General features: G+C 39.8%; 1 protein-coding gene across 1 annotated transcript in view; it reads right to left on the bottom strand.

The window, feature by feature from the left end:
- ptprub (protein tyrosine phosphatase receptor type Ub) overlaps window positions 1–19,211 on the bottom strand; it is a 159,258-nt gene that overhangs the window by 84,308 nt on the left and 55,739 nt on the right. The window contains exons 5-6 of the mRNA XM_037677245.1: window positions 17,163–17,337; window positions 10,956–11,249 (exon numbers count right to left, since the gene is read on the bottom strand). Coding sequence (XP_037533173.1) covers window positions 10,956–11,249; window positions 17,163–17,337 — 469 coding nt within the window. The remainder of the gene's footprint in view (window positions 1–10,955; window positions 11,250–17,162; window positions 17,338–19,211) is intronic.

The raw sequence follows: 19,211 nt of genomic DNA, 5'->3' as shown, positions 1-19,211 counted from the left end.
TGGAGAAGTTGTAAGCGCGACTTTTGGCGTAAATAATCAATTTGGCTGTTTGGCGTCACCATCAGAGAATGGTCTAGCAAAACATTAAAAGGCAGAAATGGCAATTTACGAGTTTTGCCTGACCCAAACTGTGGATCTGGACCTGGCCTTGAAGGTGGACTATCTTAATTCTTCCTGGGATGCTATGAAAGCAAAGACGCTCTGTCTGTCTCCTTACCCCTCACTTCACCAAGGCCGTGGACATGTGACATAACCTCAACCAAGCTGGATGATAACAAACAACTCTTATCTGGATAATGGCTGAGGGGGGATCTGGACTATGCTATGATCTTCCCTTAAAACTCAATGCCTTCACCGGCCCCATATGTATTATGTCTATTTATGTTGCTTTGCTGTGGTAGATTTTTTTGATGCCTCAAACCGTGCCGTCATGGTGTGATAGATCTTTTTTTTAATACCTTTTCTCCTTATGTTTTCTTCCCTTTTCTCATCTAAGCCTAAATGTATTCTGAAAAGGATAAGAGGTCGCGCTCTTAAAGAGCAGCAGCTATGTGCACTCCGCCCATCTTTCGGATGACTGTACGGACATATTCTCGTTGTATCTCGGTACAATGATCATAAAGCTTATTCTGATTCTGATGTTTCTGAGAACATTGTTTTATTTTGTCAAACAATACCTACCCTGACAAATGTTCTTCCAGCAATGAGTGACCACAAGGTTAACAGTTCGGTAAAGACATAAAAAATGCAATTTTATTTACTTACAGAAGAGTGACATGATTCTTAAGAGAGAGAAAAAAACTACATGAAGCCCATAGTAAACTATGTAAGAAGTCTTAATTCTTGCTTAATAATGATCTGGGGCCGCAGGTGTGAAAGAGTGCACTGAATGTTGGTGTATGGACAAAATGGGAAAACTGGTACAGAAAAACATTAACATTGGTCAAACCATTTGTGTGCATGTCATGGAACTGAGCGCACGCGAGACACCTCTATATTTAAATTTGCAAATAGATGAAGATATGTCCTGCATGTGTGATTCTCCTCTCTGCACATCAAAAACAATGTCTAACAGCAGGAAAATAAGGAACTTAATGGAATGAAAATCAGAGGAGCTTCTAATGAATGTGAGGGGTATTAAAAAAGTGTTTGCCACATATGCGCAGAAAGGAGTGACTGCGTGTGTGAAGTTGCGGATGTGTTTGAATGAACCGAACCAAGGAGCACTGATCTGCCTGCGATGCACTTCTGAGTCTGAGGCAGTTCCAACTTTACATACATGTTTAATAACATAATTACTGTAAACACAGAGGCAATCGGGAGCTTTGTAAAACTCAGAGGTTTATTTATTAAATAGATGATGTTAAAAAACGAGACACCATTCATCAATGGGGGATTTCAGCCACAGTGTAGGGGAATTTGATGTATCTGCCCATCATATGGATAAGAACGTCCCATATGATTGTTGTGGTATGGATCAGCTTAGTTACTGACCAAAAACCATGATTTTTGGGGAAAAAAAAAAAAAACACCAGTGGGAATCAGCAAAACCAGCAAACTGTTTTTGTCCACTATGGAGTATGCTGTTTGTGGGTTTCAGTTTTGTTTGGTGGCTTCTTGGATTGAGGAAGTCTTTTGGATTAAAGACGAAATGTCTCACCAAAAGAAGAAACCGTCCAGATGACCTGACTGAACATTGTTGGATTTTATACCTGGATTATTGAGCATGAACTTTGGAATGTGTTTATGCATATGCGCCTTACATGATGCTTCTGGTTAAGTTTTTAGTCAGTGCAGCTTTAAATCTGCCAGCAGCCACACCAAAAGGCAAATAGTAGAAATATAGTCAAATGGTCTAACTCCGAGTGGATGAAATAATAAACGATGTGTTAAGACCTGCAGAACACTTGTTGTTCATGTGCCCAGCTTTAACCAAGCTTCAACGCTGTCTCCTTTTACCAGACCAAGAGGATTACTGGCAGGGGCTTTCCAGAGGGTTCAGTGACCCAGCAGCAGGTGGAAGCCCATTAACATAGTTTGGGGACCACCTGCAGTACAAAAGCTTGCCTCTCCTCTGCGATTTACTTGAGGGGTTTCAAGCTGTGCTAATGCAGCGTGCTGATAATCACAGCGATGGCTCATCAAGCACACCTGGATGGCCATCAGAGGCAGGTGGAGATCATGTTCACATTCACGGCCATTAGTTTTACAGCCTCCCACACCAGGACAGCTCTTCTGTGTGTGCGTGTTTGTGTGACTGGCTATCAAACATACTTGGGATAAAGGGAAATATTCAGCATGACTATGGAAGGATGGGATTAGTCACAGTGGCAAGACACTTCTTCTGGATAGGGAATGCACTTCTTCATTCTGTTCACTGGATAATTATCACCTATCCAACATCACCCCATCATTCATAATCTTGTGTGTAAACCTAATCAGGCCAGTAGCAATGGGAATGATCAGGATTTAGCAGCAGAGCATGGGGCAGTAGGGGCAGTGCAGACCAGCTGGTTTGCTCAGTGGTTTAGATGAGCTCAAGGATGCACTTGGGGGTGAAAGCCTCTTTTGAGGTCAACATGGTCAAATAAACAAGGTGGAGGAAGTTCACGCTGGTGTTGCAATGTCAAACAGAACACCGCCGTGCTCATGTGTTGGTGTTTGATTCTTAGACATATATAACTTTTTGTTGTTGTTGTTGTTGTTAGTTGAAGACGATTTACTTCTCATCCGTGGTGTTTACTCAGTTCAAACTAAAAAGTGAAGAGTTCCAAACTTTTTAAATATCAAGGAGTTGCTTCATTTTGCCTGCTGAACTCACCTGAAAATCACTTCCTTTCCACTATTCCCCCCTCTGAAGGGTTGTTAAATGTCTTCTGTTACCCTGGTCCACACTAGAGATGGTTTGGTCACATGTATGTTATGGATGAACATTAGAGTGAAACTGACTGTGGATTAAGACCCTGTTATATGTGCTGAGTGAGGTGCACCTTCTTGGAGTGAAGTAAGATGAGGTATGTGTTGTGATTGGCGAACATATGAACAGAAAAAGGGTGAGGCCAAAAAGGGTAATTATCATATATATCTGGCACCTCGGATGCTGGGTATAGCAAGATACACATGCAGTGCCAGGATGAAAAACAAAGCAGCTGCATCCAAAATGGTGAACACAGGAGCCTTTGTTTAGACTGAGGATGAGGTTGGGCGGCTCCAACACGTTGAAAAAGATGAAAAGCACTAACAGGACTTTGATATCAGCTGATGCTTACCATTTTGCTGCTCATACAAGCCCAGAAAACACAGTGACTATAAGCCGCGGGTAGTGCACACAGCAATTTCACACCTTCGCAGGGGGATTCCCAAAAACCTCCATTGTGAGACTTAGATTCAAAAAGCTACAGTTTCAGAGAAAAGAAATGTTGTTGTTGTCGTGTACAAAAACAGCTGAACCGCAGCAAAAAAAGCTGTGGTTTCTGCGCTGTGTGAACAGGCCCTCAATTCACCTCTCCTTTGTAAATTCTGGAAAGCTGAAATCAAAAAATTCCTCCTCTGTTTTGAGTTGGTCTTTCTACTTTGTATTTGACATGCATATATGGTTTCCTTCTCCTCCCTCTCTAACGATCCATCGTATTTATCCAAGATACAAACATGGTTCTCAAAAGGCGTCTCATCTTTAAGATGTAAATGAGATTTGGGCTGAAGAGCTGGCTCTCCTGGGTTGGGCAATGTGTCTGAAAAATAATTGTTTTGTTTAACCTAGGCCTGTCGCGATAAACAATAAATCAATTAATTGCATGATAAATGAAAATTATTTACCTAATTTTCATTTATCGGTTTTATCGTTTATTCGTGTCTCTCTCTTTCTACTGAACACTGTCCTTTTCTCTTTTTTTCTCTTTTCTTTAAAATCTGTTTTAACCATCTAAAATCGTGTTTTTGGATCATTAAAAGCAACTGAGAAGCTGAACTATGAGCTAAGCCAACAGACCGACCTCAGGAAAAAGCCTCCGTCTTGCCGAAGCTCCAAAATTCACGGTTGCAACCCGTGCCTTTGTCTAAAAACTTGCTTTTCTCTGAAAAAAGAAGCTGAGAACTTTACCTATTTTTTATTAAAAGCTTTGTGTGACAAATGCTACGCTAAAGAGCTCAAACCACACTGAGCGTCCACCATTTTGAGAACCGAAAAACAAGAACGAGAGACAGCCCATGTCACGTGACGTCAAGGGACCTCCCTCCCATTTTCTTAAAGAGACACATTGTTCGCTCCCTCACTATCCACCCTTCGGTTCAAACAGTCGTATACTGCCATCCAATGGTCAAACAATGGTACTACACACAAAAAATTACCAACATTTCTTCTTAAATTTGCCAATAATTACTAATTATTGTCAAATTTCAATTATATTATTGTTTATCGCAATAATTTCTGAGACAATTAATCGCCCAGCAAAGTTTGCTATTGTGACAGGCCTAGTTTAACCTATATGTGGAGGTCTGAACATTCATCATTGCACTGTACGCCATACACCACCCCGCTGACTTTGAGTTTTATCCTTAGAGTGAAACAGTTTTTGCCTGAGGGTCCCATTTTGGTTCGAAATGTGCCTTAAAATTGTGTCTGGAGAAAATCCCTTTGAGTTTCTCAGGTACTCCAACAACATACAGGATGACAATATTTTTGCGTCTGTTCTTTTTCTCTGAGCTCAACTGAGAAGTGTTTACCAGAACTCTGCACGTTTCAATCTGAACTAAGAAAGCTCGTTGAACGAGAAGTGAAACATCTTCAACAATCACAAACTTGTTGTTGCTTTGTTTAAAAACTGTTAAATAATTCTTAAGTTTATAGCATAAAACATTCAAGTCATGCAAGGGTCAATCAGATGCTGGTGAACCGATTGTAACATTTTAGTCTTCAACTTTACAGCTAAAAAAAAATAGAAAACATAAATGTATAGGTAACAGAAAAAAAAAATAATAAACCTCCACATTAATCTGCATCTAAATGCCCTGTTGAGCCGCTTATCAAACACGGCAGCATTACTTATCTCACACATGGCTGATTAAGCTAATGTCAGAGTAGCTGAAATGTAAATGTATCCTTTAAAGTCTAAACTCTGACTTTAACAAACACTGATAGCAGTGACTGTAATAGCTATTTCTGTCCGATATGAGCTCTCTATCATTTCATCTTCTTTTTGCCAATGCAGTATACACAAACATGAGCTGGTATCTATCTTCAAATACAGTTTTAAGAAGTCACAATGTCAAATTCACATTTTCATTCCTTTCCATCACATCATTCCTACATTTTAAACTCCTTTCTATGAGATGCCAGAGTGTGTGGGATTTCGCTCTAGTGTATAAAATATAAAGTTGTGTTCCTGCTCCACTATCTGTTGCTGCAAGCTATATTTCACGGCCGAGAAGGGATTTCCTGTAAACTTTTCCCCTCTTTAAAAAAAACCCCAAACTAAGCTATTTGGAAATTGTTTTGCAGCATAAAGTGCGCACACACACAGTTATAGCGTTGCTACCAGGGAAGTGCCACCCATCAGTCTTTTAGATAACACTGTTTTGAAACAACCGTTTGCAACAAGCTATAATAAGAGTACGTGTTGGTAAAATAATCAGCCTGCCGCAGGTTTGGTACAGAAGCTTAGCTAGCTAACATCAGACTATCAGGCTCCCAACGTTACTTAACAAAATGCAGAACAACAGAAAAAAAACTAATGTTATGTGCAATAATTGCACTTATTTTAAACAAAAACATTCATTTGGTGTTGATCTTGATTTTTGGTTAGATCTTCCAACTTGAGATACATAAGTTAAAACAGAAGATTTTTCAAACGACCAGCTAGCTCTCTTGTTTTAAAAAACACTGATTTAAAAATTATTCACAGTAATTGAGATTTAATTAGGATTTCAGTCTTAATTTGGCTGTGTGTATTTGTGAATGTAATGTAATGTTCTCATTTTTACTTAATTTTTACTTTATTTTTACTTTATTTTACTTTACTACTATTCGCACCTTATGTCGAAGCAAATTCCTAGTTTGTGAACCTCGTTCATTGACATGGCGATAATAAACTGATTCTGATTCTGAATCTAAATTAAAATTACTTAAATAAAGATTATATGTTATTCTACTATATTGTCATAGTTATATTACAATATATTAAGATACTGTAATACTAAACTAAATTACTATAATTACAAGTACAGTAGTCCCTCGCTACTTTGCGATTCATTTGTCGTGGACTCGCTCTATCGCGGTTTTTCAAAATAAGATTGGACATGACGCACAATTGGCTGATTGATGGATGAGCCGCATGATTAGCATGGAATTTTTATATTAAATAAATTTGTTTAAATTATTTAGCGCCTGCTGCCCCTTTGTGCAGCCCATACTGCAAAAGAAACTTCCTCCTCTCTCCTCCTCTGTCAATCTCCATTCTGCATCGGAGAAGTGGGCGTGGCCGAGAGTGCAGCCGGAGGCATAGAGTTGAAATCATGACATGCTGTGCTTTTTTAGAGCATTTAAAGTTTAGATAAATAAAAGCAAATGAATCAAATGAGAGATTTTTACATTTTTGTTTAAATGTCACAGAACAGTGCTATTTTTGCTCACAGTTACTATGCTGTCAAGAATCGTATATGCCTAATTTTATATTTCAGTTCCTCGAACCCATACAATACCTCCTATTCCTCTCCCCCTTGAGGTCTTTTGTTATTTTAAGTTTTTTTTTGTGACTTTATCTGATGCTTTAAAGTTGAGAATGGGGTTACAGGCAAGGTTGGAGTGCTGTGAGCTCACTCACAGAAACTGATGAATGAGGTGTGTCTTAGGCTGTTGGGAGAGGAGAGTAGTTTTAATATGTCATTGGAGAGGAGGCCCGGAGAGGAGCGGGTCGGGAGATGTGTGAGGGATGGTGTGTGGCAGGAGGAGACCGTCGGGTGTAGACAAGAGTGATGACCAGGGAAAACACAAACATACAGACTGCCTTAGGGTAACAAAAGCCTCTCTTTCTGCACGCCTGTGACTATACAATGTACACAATGCAGATTCATGCAGGGCTAATGACTGCCAGCATCTTCTCCCAGTATGGGGTATTTTTCATGCTCTGTGCTGCGCATATAATTAGAAATTAGCATGAATATAGTTGTGATATATAGCATTGCTCTCCTTTGGGGTTTGTACAGAGACATTAAATAAATGTGAGCAGAAGAACAAAATGTTCAACAAAATGTAAAGAGGAAAAAATAGTTAACCCGAATGACTACTGAGATTTATAACATTTCTTTAATAATATGACATTTTTATCCCACCTTTATCAACATCAAGGGTAAGTTTACTAAAACTTTGTGAATTCTAATGAACCTGATGGTTTGTTAAACAGAACTAAATAAAAGGGATGCCATGATACATGCTCAATAATCCAGGTCGAAAAATCTAACAAAGTAAAATCAGGTCCTCTGGACGAATTCTTCTCGTTGAACCGTTTCATCTTTTATCTAAAAGACTTTGTCAATCTGAGGAGCTACAAGAAACTCAGTCTTATAAATAGCACCTTCTCATCAACCTGTTTGTTGTGGACATCTAGAACTAGCTGTTCACATGATAAAGGACGACAATCAGCCTAACGACCGATTGTTGGTGCTCTGAAGGCCGCTTGCTATTCACAGAGGGTTGAGTGATACTAGCGATAACAGCATTGTAACGGCTCCAGTATACTGCTGCGTATGTCCGTTCACGCGTACGTACGCGTGTACTGTACATGAGACTCCAGCGTACACCCCGAGCAGCTTCACAGACAAGGGGCGTTTACCTTTGGGACAAATTGAGGTCGCCGATTGGTCATTTGCTGACAGGCCTACTGGATTGATTGACAGGTCGGAAAAAAGAAAAAAAAAGCGAGCGCTGGCAGCCTCAGCCGCAGCGGTGTTCTGTGTTTATATGCTGTTAATAAAAAGATCTAAAAAATAAAATAAAACAGAGAGCGCTGGCTCTCCAGCCCACACATCAGACCAGCCCACCAGGAAATCGCCAGACCCTCCCGCAGCCACGCTGGATCTGAGTTTAATTTGCTCGTGACAAATTCCTCCATTTCTCACCATTTCAGTCATGGCATCAACGGAGGAGGAAGAGATCACTGCCTCTTGGCAAAAAAACAAAAGAAAAGGCCAGATCAGGGAGGAAGAAGGGGAATTTAATACATTGGTGTGGGATACAAAACAGTCCGTCGCTGGGCAGTTTATTGTGCGACACCGCGTACGCGTATGCGGTCGTAAAAATTTGAGCTTTGCACGGACATGCCCTGGGGGGTACGCACGTACCTCTGCATACGTACGTGCGTACCTCTGCGTATGGATGTACGCGGCAGTATACTGGGGGCTTAAGAAGGTGACAGTTGTGAGTTCTTGAGACAGGGCCTCCATGTTCAACTGTCTCCCTCTTACAATGTTGTTATTGCTAGTATCACTCATCCCCCTGTGAATAGCAAGGAGCCATCAGGGCACTAACTATCAATATATCTATCAATATATAATAGTTTAACATGTTGCTGTTCCAGGTGTCTCTTCTTAACGTGTACTTTTGTTTTCTCCTGAACATATTGAAAATTGAAATGGGCACATACCTTAAATATTTGTTATTTGCAATATTTTAAAGGTCTCTCACTGGTTATTTCTGATTGCTTTATTTTATTTTACTTATTAATGAACTCGTTGGTGGGTTGGACTTGTCACCCGTGCCACCAGTTGAATAGCCCTGGTGTATCTGGATGATTAATAACTGAGAGGCAATTGTAAACAATGCCAAAAAAAAGATTTTTAGTGAGACATAATATTGCAATTAAAGAAAATACTGTGCATAATGTGACCAGTGAAAAAAGTTATGTTTTATGGCTTCACTTTTAGAGGTGTAACAGTATGCCTAAGTCGATAGACCCCAGTATGAATGTTGGTACAGATTCAATATAACAAAAAAATATATATATTCCACATGTTGTCTTGATGCATGATCAACATGTTCCTTTTTTCAACAATCAAATACTGTTTCAGAAGCAGAAACAACAAACAAAAAGCAATAAACATCCCTTGTTAGTGGGATGGATGCATCACGAAAAACCAAGATAAGCTTTGTCAACTGGTCAGTTTATAAAAAATAAAATGAAATTATTTTTAAAAAAAAGAGTCATATTTACTGACTTTTCTTTTCTTTCATTCTGAACTGTACAGTAACACGCAGGTCATATGTTCAACACAAAGTTTGATTAATTCCAGAAAGGTAACACTAAAAGAAAATGACTAAACAATTAAATTAAACTAAAATAAATCATTGAGATTTTGCTTCAATATTTTGAATCAGATGTCATGCTTAAAAAAAAAAAAAACATAGAACTGAATAAGATTTCCCAATGTGAAAAAACATGATAAATAAAAGGTTTACATGGCTCTGTGCTATTCCAGATAAGGTCTTTGTGTAAATCTACCTACTTTGAGCAAATTTTAACCAGTCAAATCCATAATTAGTGGACAGTTAGTGTTTGTTATTTCAATAAACCAATTTAACTTCCTTTAATTTGAAAACAACAATTTAGCAGATTTCAGATATATATTTTTTAATTCTTTCAACTTATATGAAAATGCTGCAGCCTATTTCAAATGTACTACTATGTAAGTGACTTTACAGAAAAAGGTTACCGTTTAACACTTTAACGCCAATAAAAGCTTCAAATATTCAATAATCATGTGTTTGAACTGTAATGGTATAAAACTCAGATAAAACTTATCGATCTATTGCTGGTTGTTACCACCATTCCACTTGATTTGACATATGAAAACTCATTCCGATGTCAACTCCCCACTTTTTTAATGACACTTAACTGTTCATTAAACTTGCAAGTTTATATCTTCTGAAGAACGCAGCGACGACTCGAGCTCTAGGCTAGCTCGTGCAATCATCTATCTGTTATCTTTTAAATAACCCTCAAACCAATATTACCATGCAAGCAGCAATTAAAAGTCTCGCTTTCAGTCTCCCACAGCTCTGGAGTTCAGAGAACATCCGCGATAACAAATGTGTCTTTTCTTATGAGATAAGTCCACACAGTGACTGAGTCAGAGTTTGTCTATCAGTTCTCCTCAGATTGAATTTTCAGCAGATTATCGAGACAGATTTGCCTTCATAATGAAAGAGTCTCATTATGTTACATAAGTTACAGCATGAGGCCGCGGGGCATCTGTACATTGAGCTGAGGATCTTTATTAGACCGTCCTAGTTACATGCAATGGAGTCTTATTTATGAGACATATTTATAGGCACGAGCCAGGACAATTAAAGATGACTGAGCAGTTTTGTTTGTAAATGAGAATCGTCTAGTTATCTGCATCTGCATTAAACAATAGAAATTGTTCCTTCACTTTGATTTCTTTGGAACATTTTGTTGATATAATCCCTTTTTAATGCCGTTTTATTTTTCTTCCCCATGACCAACAATTGACCCCCCCCCCCCCCCCAAAAAAAACCTAAACTGAACCAAATAAAAAAAAACAGTTCTCTCCTCAAAACTGCAAGATTTAGGGTGAAGTACTGATGAGGCAGACAATAATCCATGTATTATTCAGGCTAAAGGATTCCTGTAGGGTTTTTTTGAGTTCTGGAGAACAGGGAATCAAGGATACAAGAAGTGCACTTTGGTAAGTTCCACTGAATGTAGACATACATTTTGTTTGCTTACAAGGAAATCCCCGGTAGGTACCTTTAAAACAAACCACATGCAATATGAATGAAAGCTGGGAGAAAGTTTTCAACTTGGAAGAAAGAAGCAGCTGCTGCTCATATTTATTTGCAAAAATCAAAAATAAGGTTTAAGGCTTCAAATTTGGAAGGAAAAATGTAGTTAATTATTTAAAAAAAGAAATGGTGAAAAGTGACAGATGCTGTGGAAACCCACCTGCACACTTGGTTCTGCTCACTAGAGGAGGACCAGGAGGGCCAGTTCCTCCTTCTCCAGGCCGAGTCAGCAGCACACTGATGTGGTATTCCGTGTCTGGATCCAGGTGCCACAGCTTATAGGTGACCATGTTGACTCCGTGCACCTCTGACCACGGGGACTGACTGGCTCGGTACTCAATCTCCTTCCTGATGATGGGGCCATCTCCCAGGATGGAGTTGGTGTTGAGTTGGATGATCAGGTAGGTAGAGCCGGCGCGCAGCAGCTGAGGCGGCGCGATGGGGGATGGAGGTACTGTCAGAAAAAAAAAGACAAGTATTTGTTTTTACTCCCACTTCAAGTACTGATTTTCAGTGAACGTCAATTTGACCAATATCAAGCTACAATTTGCTGTGGTAGTAACTGAAAATGCAACTGCCAAAGTCTTAACTGGAGTTAGTAGGAGAGATCATGTCTCTCCAGTTTTAGCTTCTCTCCATTGGTTCCCTGTCAAATCCAGAATTTAATTCAAAATCTTACTTCTAACCTACAAAGCCCTCAACAACCTAGCTCCATCTTATATTACAGATCTTAATATCCCATATTTTCCTTACAGAGTACTTCACTCTGCAGGTTTACTTGCAGTTCCTAGAGTTTCCAAAAGCAGAATGGGAGGCAGATCTTTCAGTTATCAGGCTCCTCTCTTGTGGAACCAGCTTCCAGTTTCTGTCCATGAGGCTGACCCATTGTCCAGTTTAAAGACTGGGCTTAAGACTTTACTTCTTGATAAATCCTATAGTTAGGGTCGGCTTGTTATGTTGCCATAGGCTTAGACTACTAGAGGACAAATTGATCTAATTTCTTACAATGAATCGTTAAAATTGAATAGTTCTCATTTGATATTGTTTCTATCTTAATGTGATTCTGGACCTGCCATTGCATATCTGCCATTGTTTCAAACTCAGCCTGTCGAAGCAGATGGCCACTTGTCCTGAACCTGGTTCTGCTAAAGGTTCCGTCCTCATGAGGGAGTTTTTCCTTTCCACTGTCACCTTCATGCTTGCTCAAGATGAGAGTTATGAGATGGAGTTAAACTCAAAGCAGTCTGCTCCTCAGATAATTCATGTTATTAATTTTCTTTTCATGTATGTGAATGTTTCTGTTCAGTGCCCTGAGACGACTTCTGTTGTGAATTGGCGCTGTATAAATAAACTGAATTAAAAACTGAATTGAGAGTCGTTCACAACACATACTCCAAGAGCTAACACATTTTACATGAGGTTGGGCATAACATTCATTACAAGCATTGACCAAAACAACTCTAACTCCATCATTCTTATCATAAGATGACCTTAGTTTGAAACTCTAAACATTTACTTATTAATAGCATTTGCTGCTGGACGTTCTCGCAAAATAAAATCATAACATTCATTTAACTAATCAGAGACCTTTCAGGTAAATTAAAGTCCAATGAGCTTTTGGTGAGTCTAAAGACTCCAGGATGTGAGCAGGTCAAGATGTGTTTATACAGCAGATTAGTCACGCCTTTGAGCAAATAAGAGACACAAATCTTAGCAAAATGGTGACTGAAGAGAACAGGTGTGCATCTAATGCAATGAACATGACAACTCTGTGTGAATATGTGTTATTCATGCTCCTCCTCTACCAGTCCTCCTTGTCGCTCACCATGATAAAACAGCAGACTCTGCATCACTGTCGAACAAGATTTTCAAACCGAGAATTTATTTAGGAGCCCGAGGGTCAAATGTCACTTACAGGCAGATCAATTACACCGTGAGATTGAGGAATGGGAGTAAAGAAAAGAAACCAAGACAAAGCATGAGAAAAGATCAAAGGAAGATTTGTAGCTGTGACTAATCCTTCATTCCTGTAGAGCTGCCTCTGCTTTTTTTTCCAGCCCTCATTCTCTGTGTGCCTTAAACATTAGCTGAACCCAACCTTTGTCTGTTCTGGTTCCCTCGGCCTGCAGCAGCTCATATTGAGGTTGGCTGCCTCTTTGCTAAAGGGGCAACGCCAAGGCACGACAAAGCAGCCAGTAGGAAAAAAGTTTCAACAACTCGCTAATTTCATTCCACAGTTTTTCTTTACTTTGGGCTTGATTTGTGTTTTCTATGGCTTATACATTTATATTTTAGTGAAAATTAAAGAAAGTTGGTCTTGACTACAATGCATTAGAAGAGTTGCATTGAGATTTCTGTGTGTTTTCTGTATTGCTAGAAGAATTAGACCAAACTCATTAGGAGAATGATGAGGCCCTTCTTAGTGGTGCAGTGGAGGGGAAAGGTATTTATTAAGTTCTTGTAACGTCTATTAAGAAGCCAGAGTTACAGCCGGTTGACTTAAACACAAGTTAAAGCTGGTCACCATGTGCTTTAACAGAGAAGACTCTTCTCCCGACTCAGAAACAGTAAGGAAGTACAAGCCACAATGACACGGGGAGGGCTTTTTCTAATGCCATGTGAAGTAGGGGTGCAGAAGGTGCTGCAGTACCCTTTGATGGATGCCATGAGGCATGCATGGCCAAGCACTTCAAGAATTAAATATGTTTTTTATGTTAAAAAAAAAAAAAACAGTGCTGGACATGTTTAAATTTCATCATTTTGACAAGTTTTGTTATTGAATTTTATATACGAGTGCAGTTTTACAACCAAACTGTAACTTTATAGATAGTGTGTCTAAAATATACAACATATATATTTTTATATGCATATTCTGATAAAACAACCTTAACTGTCAGTTTGCATTTTGCTACATATTTTTGGTATTATGATATTCCTCGTGTTGGTGTTTGAAGTCATGAAAATTTCCACGTTCCCACAACAACCCCTCAACTGAAACGCGATCTTACAGCTAAGGTGAAAACACATTGCTTCGGCTGATGATATTTAGTAGTGTTTATTTAGAGAAAAGGTGTCTTTTTGTACCTTGTACATTTTGTGTTGTTTTGTAGCACGATGCAATCTATGCTAGCAGGTTGGGAGCAGCCCATGAGTGACTTACATCTGGCCTGCCAATGAGCTCATTAATAAAAATAATAATAATGAAAATATTAAAAAATGTGTGAGACCTTTAAAATTATTTGAAGTGGCAAATAAATCAACCAGAGAGACAATCCTGCTTTGTGCCCATCTCGATTTTCAACATTTTCACAAGCATACAGAAATAAGCTTTACGAAAAGGGGAATATTGATGATGACGCACAGCAGCTTTGTAGTTAGTTTACAATAAATAGTTAACCACATAGGCGCGATGAAGTGAGTTAATTCATTATAGTAAATGACACAAATGTGACGTCTGACACGTATTGCTCATCACGCTCGCTTTCAGCCCAGCTGAGTTCTGCTCCGCCTCTTTTGGTTCTGCTCAAAGTTCACACTTGAGCAGGATGTGGATGCTTCACCTGTGATTTATGAACCGTTTGAGGAAGAACTGGTCTGTGCAGCCATTTCATTGTAAATGAGAACTGGTGGACCAGTTGGACCCACCTGGAACAGCAACATGTCGGCCATTCAGTGAACAGCAAAAACGGTCAACATTTTTATTTTAATTTGAAAAGCGTAAAGATTTGTCAAGTCAGAGATGTTGGAATAGTATTTGTTTTAAAAAGGAAGCATGATATTTGTTTTTAATATTGTTTCACAGAATATCACTATTTTTATTGCAAGGAAAAAAATCTTGAAATGTAATTTCTTTGAATTACACTTTTGGGTTCTGTTTATTGCATTTATGCAGCAAAATGAACACGTTTAAAATGTAACAGATCATTTTAATACTTGGTTAATTTACATAATGACTTTAATTGCTGGATGTCCGACCCCTGAGCAATTTAGTTGAATAGCTCTGTTGTAGAATGTCCCTAAACATCTCGTTTCACTTTTGGTGTTGTGTACACTTCTGTTTCCCCTTTAGATCAGCCCACTCAGCTCGAGACTAGAACACAGCTAAACACAACACCTGTTGCATGTAGACGTTAATATTTTTACAAATTTGTGAAATACTGTTTACTAAACAGAAGAAACAGATTTTTACAAGCTTTATTTTTAAATTGATCCCTGGCCTTTGGCAAATTACTGAATAAAGAGGTCTGTTTGCCATTCATTTAACTGTTCATTTATATACTGACTAACACTTTCTTTTAGGCCTTCAGCTGAAACCAGAACTGGAAAGAAAGAAGTGGGTAAAGATAATGGCTTCATAGATTTATGGTGACATTTATTATGCTGCTGAATAATTTTTTATCCAAATAGTTATGACAAAATTAGTGGAATAGTTCAATAATCTAACAGATCTTATGATAAATCTAATTATATTAGCGGTAGGGTCAAAACAATGTGTTGGACCCTATTGAAGAAGATCTTGATGAAAATAATTTCCTGTGATATTCTGCATGTTTATGTTATTTTGTATAAAAAGGAGCCCAAATCTGGCTTTAAAAGGATAAACAGTATTTTTAAATTGTTAAAATACCATATTTAATCATTAGACCAAAATATGGCTTAGTTTAGTTTAACTATGGCTTATTTTACTATTAAACTAAACTGCTCAGGGGGCCACAGTTACTGAAAGCCAGCAGCTCAGGGGCCAGACATCCAGCAATTAAAGTCATTATGTAAATAAACCAAGTACCAGATTTCCTGCCGTAAAAGTTGCATCAGTCCAAAAATGTCTAATAAAGTGGACAAAAACATAAATAAGTCGCTTTGCCGTATAGGTCACTTCTATTATGCGTCACTGCTGACGTGTCGCGTTTGTTATGTGTCACCGCCGACAACCTGGAAATGTGGGCCGGTGTGCTAAAAATCGATTGGCTGCCAAAATGGCGGCCGTGGGAGCATGCACAGGAGGACTTTAACAAGAATTTAACAAGATTAACACTTAAAAACAATTATTTGTTCGCTCGACATTATAGTAAAGTTGTGTCTCAGTTGAACTTTTCCTTAATAAATGCAAAACCAGCTGCATTTCTCCTGGGCGGCGAGGCAAAATGCAGCTGGTTTGACGTTTGCTCCAGGAGTTCCAGAGTGAGACGAAGGTGGCTTTGTATGGGAAACAAGTGTCTCATTAATAGCCACTTTTACCTATTAATGAGACGTTTGGCTTGCCATAAGGCTTGAGGACCCTCTAGTGGATGCAAATGGTAATGTTTAATATTTTTTATGTCAGAATGAATGAAATCATCAGATCTCAGCCAAAAATTGAGTTATAAATATGGGGGGGGGGACATATATTAGACGCTTCAGTGTGTCGCAGGATTTACAAATTTATGCAAAAAGGTGCAAATTATACGGCGAAAAATACTGTATTGTTATGCTCTGTTACCTTTTAGATTTATTTTGTTGTATTGAATCATAAATGTAATAAACAGAACTCAAACCCAAACCGCACACAAAAAAATATTTTTTATGGACTCATTAGTGGGCCAGAAAGAAGTCACCCGTGGGCCAGAAGTGGCTTGCGGGCCACCAGTTGAATAACCCTGGTTTAGTATATTTTTGTTTTACTTCAGCTACTGTATGTCATAACAAACAAAACCATGGCATAAATTAAATGGACTACGTACTGAAACTTTAAAAGAAATCCACTCACTAGTTGAAATTCTCCAGTCTGTGCAAAAGCCACCAAGTGATCTACTAATAAAATGTTAAACAGCAACAGAGATGAAACCTTTCTTAACTTGTTCTTCTGCGTCTGCATTAACAGGAGCCAGCAGTAGAGGACAAGAACACAGAGAATATGTTGTGTCCTCATTTCCTGTTCTCATCCTCACTTTGCTGAGGGCTGGAGTCTGTTATGCCATCAAACCACTGCCATGTCATTACTATGCTGTCAGAGTCGAGTCAGGCTGATGGGCTGTGGTGAGTAATGAGAGTGAGGTCACCATCTGTGGTTCATGATATGACAGCGGATGCAGCGGTCCAAGTCAAGTGAGCGGCTTTTTGACGAGAGCTGAGGAGCTAAAGATGGCAGCGTGTTTGACAACTTCAACTCGTGAAACCTTTCATGCTAGGAAACCAGAATGTGTAACTATGTGTAAATACATTTGACCAAAGGTTTTCATGACTTATACAATCATGCACAGACAGTATAAGTCTGCTTTGTTTTGCTTTTTAAACTAATATTGAAGAAGAGCAAGGGGGGAAATGCCGCCGGGAAAGATAAGCCCAACCAGAAGCAAACCATAAAAGATGAAGAAAATAAAAGTTTTACCTTTCACTACCAGTTCAGCAAAGTTGGAGACCCCTGAGCCACGAGGGGACTGAGTGACGCAGCGGTAAAGGTCTTGATCAGAACGCTGAACGCTATCAAGCTGGAAAGACACCACAAAGCGCCGATGACTCAGGTGCTTGACTGACGCCATTGTTAAAATGTCCCCGTTGTGTCTCTGGAAAGCAAGAGAAGTCAGGGTCAGGAAAAACACAGTGGGTCATCATGCACCCCCCGACCCCACACCACTACTCCTTTTACACAAAGGAATATGTTAGGTCACCCAGTGTAGTTGTTGCTCTCTGACACAGGAATTACATCATCTCACCCCCCCACCCCTCACACACACATATACACACAGAGATTTGTATATAATGTAAAATTTGTTAAACTAGAGTATCAAAAAGGAAATTTCCACTGAGGTAAAAAAATAAATAAATAAAAGTGGTGACAAAGTGATTTCAAATCAAAACAGTATTTCTTGAAGAAATGAATATCACTGGTTGTTTACATGAATGCCTCTGCCAGCTCCTAGCATATGTTAGACGTGGTCTCCCATGGTGCTCTAAGGTTCATAACTGGTTGTAACTATCATACCCATCAGTGCACTCTGTACTCATTGGTCAGTTGGTCATCATTATCTATACATAGGCTCTCACACTGATACATCTCCATCTATAAAGCACACCATGGTCTGCTTCCTTCTTATATCTTGAAATATTTGAAGCTCTCGACCTTGACCTCTCCAAGTGGCTTTAAACATACGTTAAGTTTGTGGCAAGAACCAATGCAGACATGTTCCTGTTTTTAGTTTTCTACACCGCCTCGTAATCTAGCTGTTTTTCTCTAAGTTTCTTTCTCCTTTTAATTATAATTTTGTTTTCAATTGTAAAATATAACCAAATAAAATAAATACATAAATTTGTAAGAATCATTTGTGAATGTCTATTCTTGTCGTTGTTATGCACTGTTGTCATCACTCTTTGTTAAAATCCAGGTCTCTCATGTAAATGGTGAGAGGCGCTGAGCAGTAGTGGGCATACTTATTGGTGCCTGTGTGTTGGGGTTCACTCGGGTGAAAGAGAGGGTAGCCTCCCTCCGTCTACGTGTGGGGGGACAGGTTCTGACTGTTGTTTGTTCTTATGCACCAAACGGCAGCTCAGATTATCCACCCTTATTGGAGTCCTGGGAGGGGGTACTGGAAAGTGCACCTCCTGAGGACTCCCTTGTTCTGCTGGGGGACTTCAATGTTCACGTGGGTAATGACAGTGAGACCTGGAGGAGTGTGGTTGGGAGGAACGCCCCCCCTGATCTGAACCCAAGTGGTGTTCTGTTGTTGGACTTCTGTGCTTGTCATGGATTGTCCATAACAAACACCATGTTCAGGCATAAGGGTGTCCATATGTGCTCTTGGCACCAGGACACCCTAGGCCGCAGTTCGATGATCGGCTTTGTCATCATCTCATCTGATCTGCGGCCACATGTCTTGGACACTTGGGTGAAGAGAGGGGCGGAGCTGTCCACTGATCACTACCTGGAGGTGAGTTGGCTCCGATGGTGGGGGAGGATGCAGGTCAGGCCCAAACGTATTGTGAGGGTTTGCTGAGAACGTCTGGCAGAGTCTCCTGTGAGACGAAGCTTTACCTCCCACCTCCGAGAGAACTTCGAGCATGCTCCGGGGGAGGTAGGGGACATTGAGTCTGAGTGGGCCATGTTCCGTGCCTCTATTGTTGAGTCGGCTTACCGGAGCTGCGGCCGCAAGGTTGTTGGTGTCTGTCGTGGCAGCAACCCTCGAACCCGGTGGTGGACACCGGTGGTAAGGGATGCTGACAGGCTGAAGAAGGAGACCTATCGGGCCTTTTTGGCCTGTGGGACCCCGGAAGCAGCTGATGGGTACCGGCAGTCCAAGCAACATGCGACTCGGGTGGTTGCTGAAGCAAAAACTCGGGCATGGGAGGAGTTTGGAGAGGCCATGGAGAATGATTTCCGCACAGCTTCGAGGCGATTCTGGTCCACCATCTGGCATCTCGGGGGGGGGGGGGGGGGGGGGGG

Source organism: Nematolebias whitei, chromosome 5, assembly GCF_014905685.2.
Source record: "Nematolebias whitei isolate Nwh7 chromosome 5, NemWhi1, whole genome shotgun sequence".
In the NCBI taxonomy this organism is placed as follows: Eukaryota; Metazoa; Chordata; class Actinopteri; order Cyprinodontiformes; family Rivulidae; genus Nematolebias; species Nematolebias whitei.
Note: the sequence above shows the minus strand (reverse complement) of the source record. Positions and strands in the feature narration are given on the sequence as shown.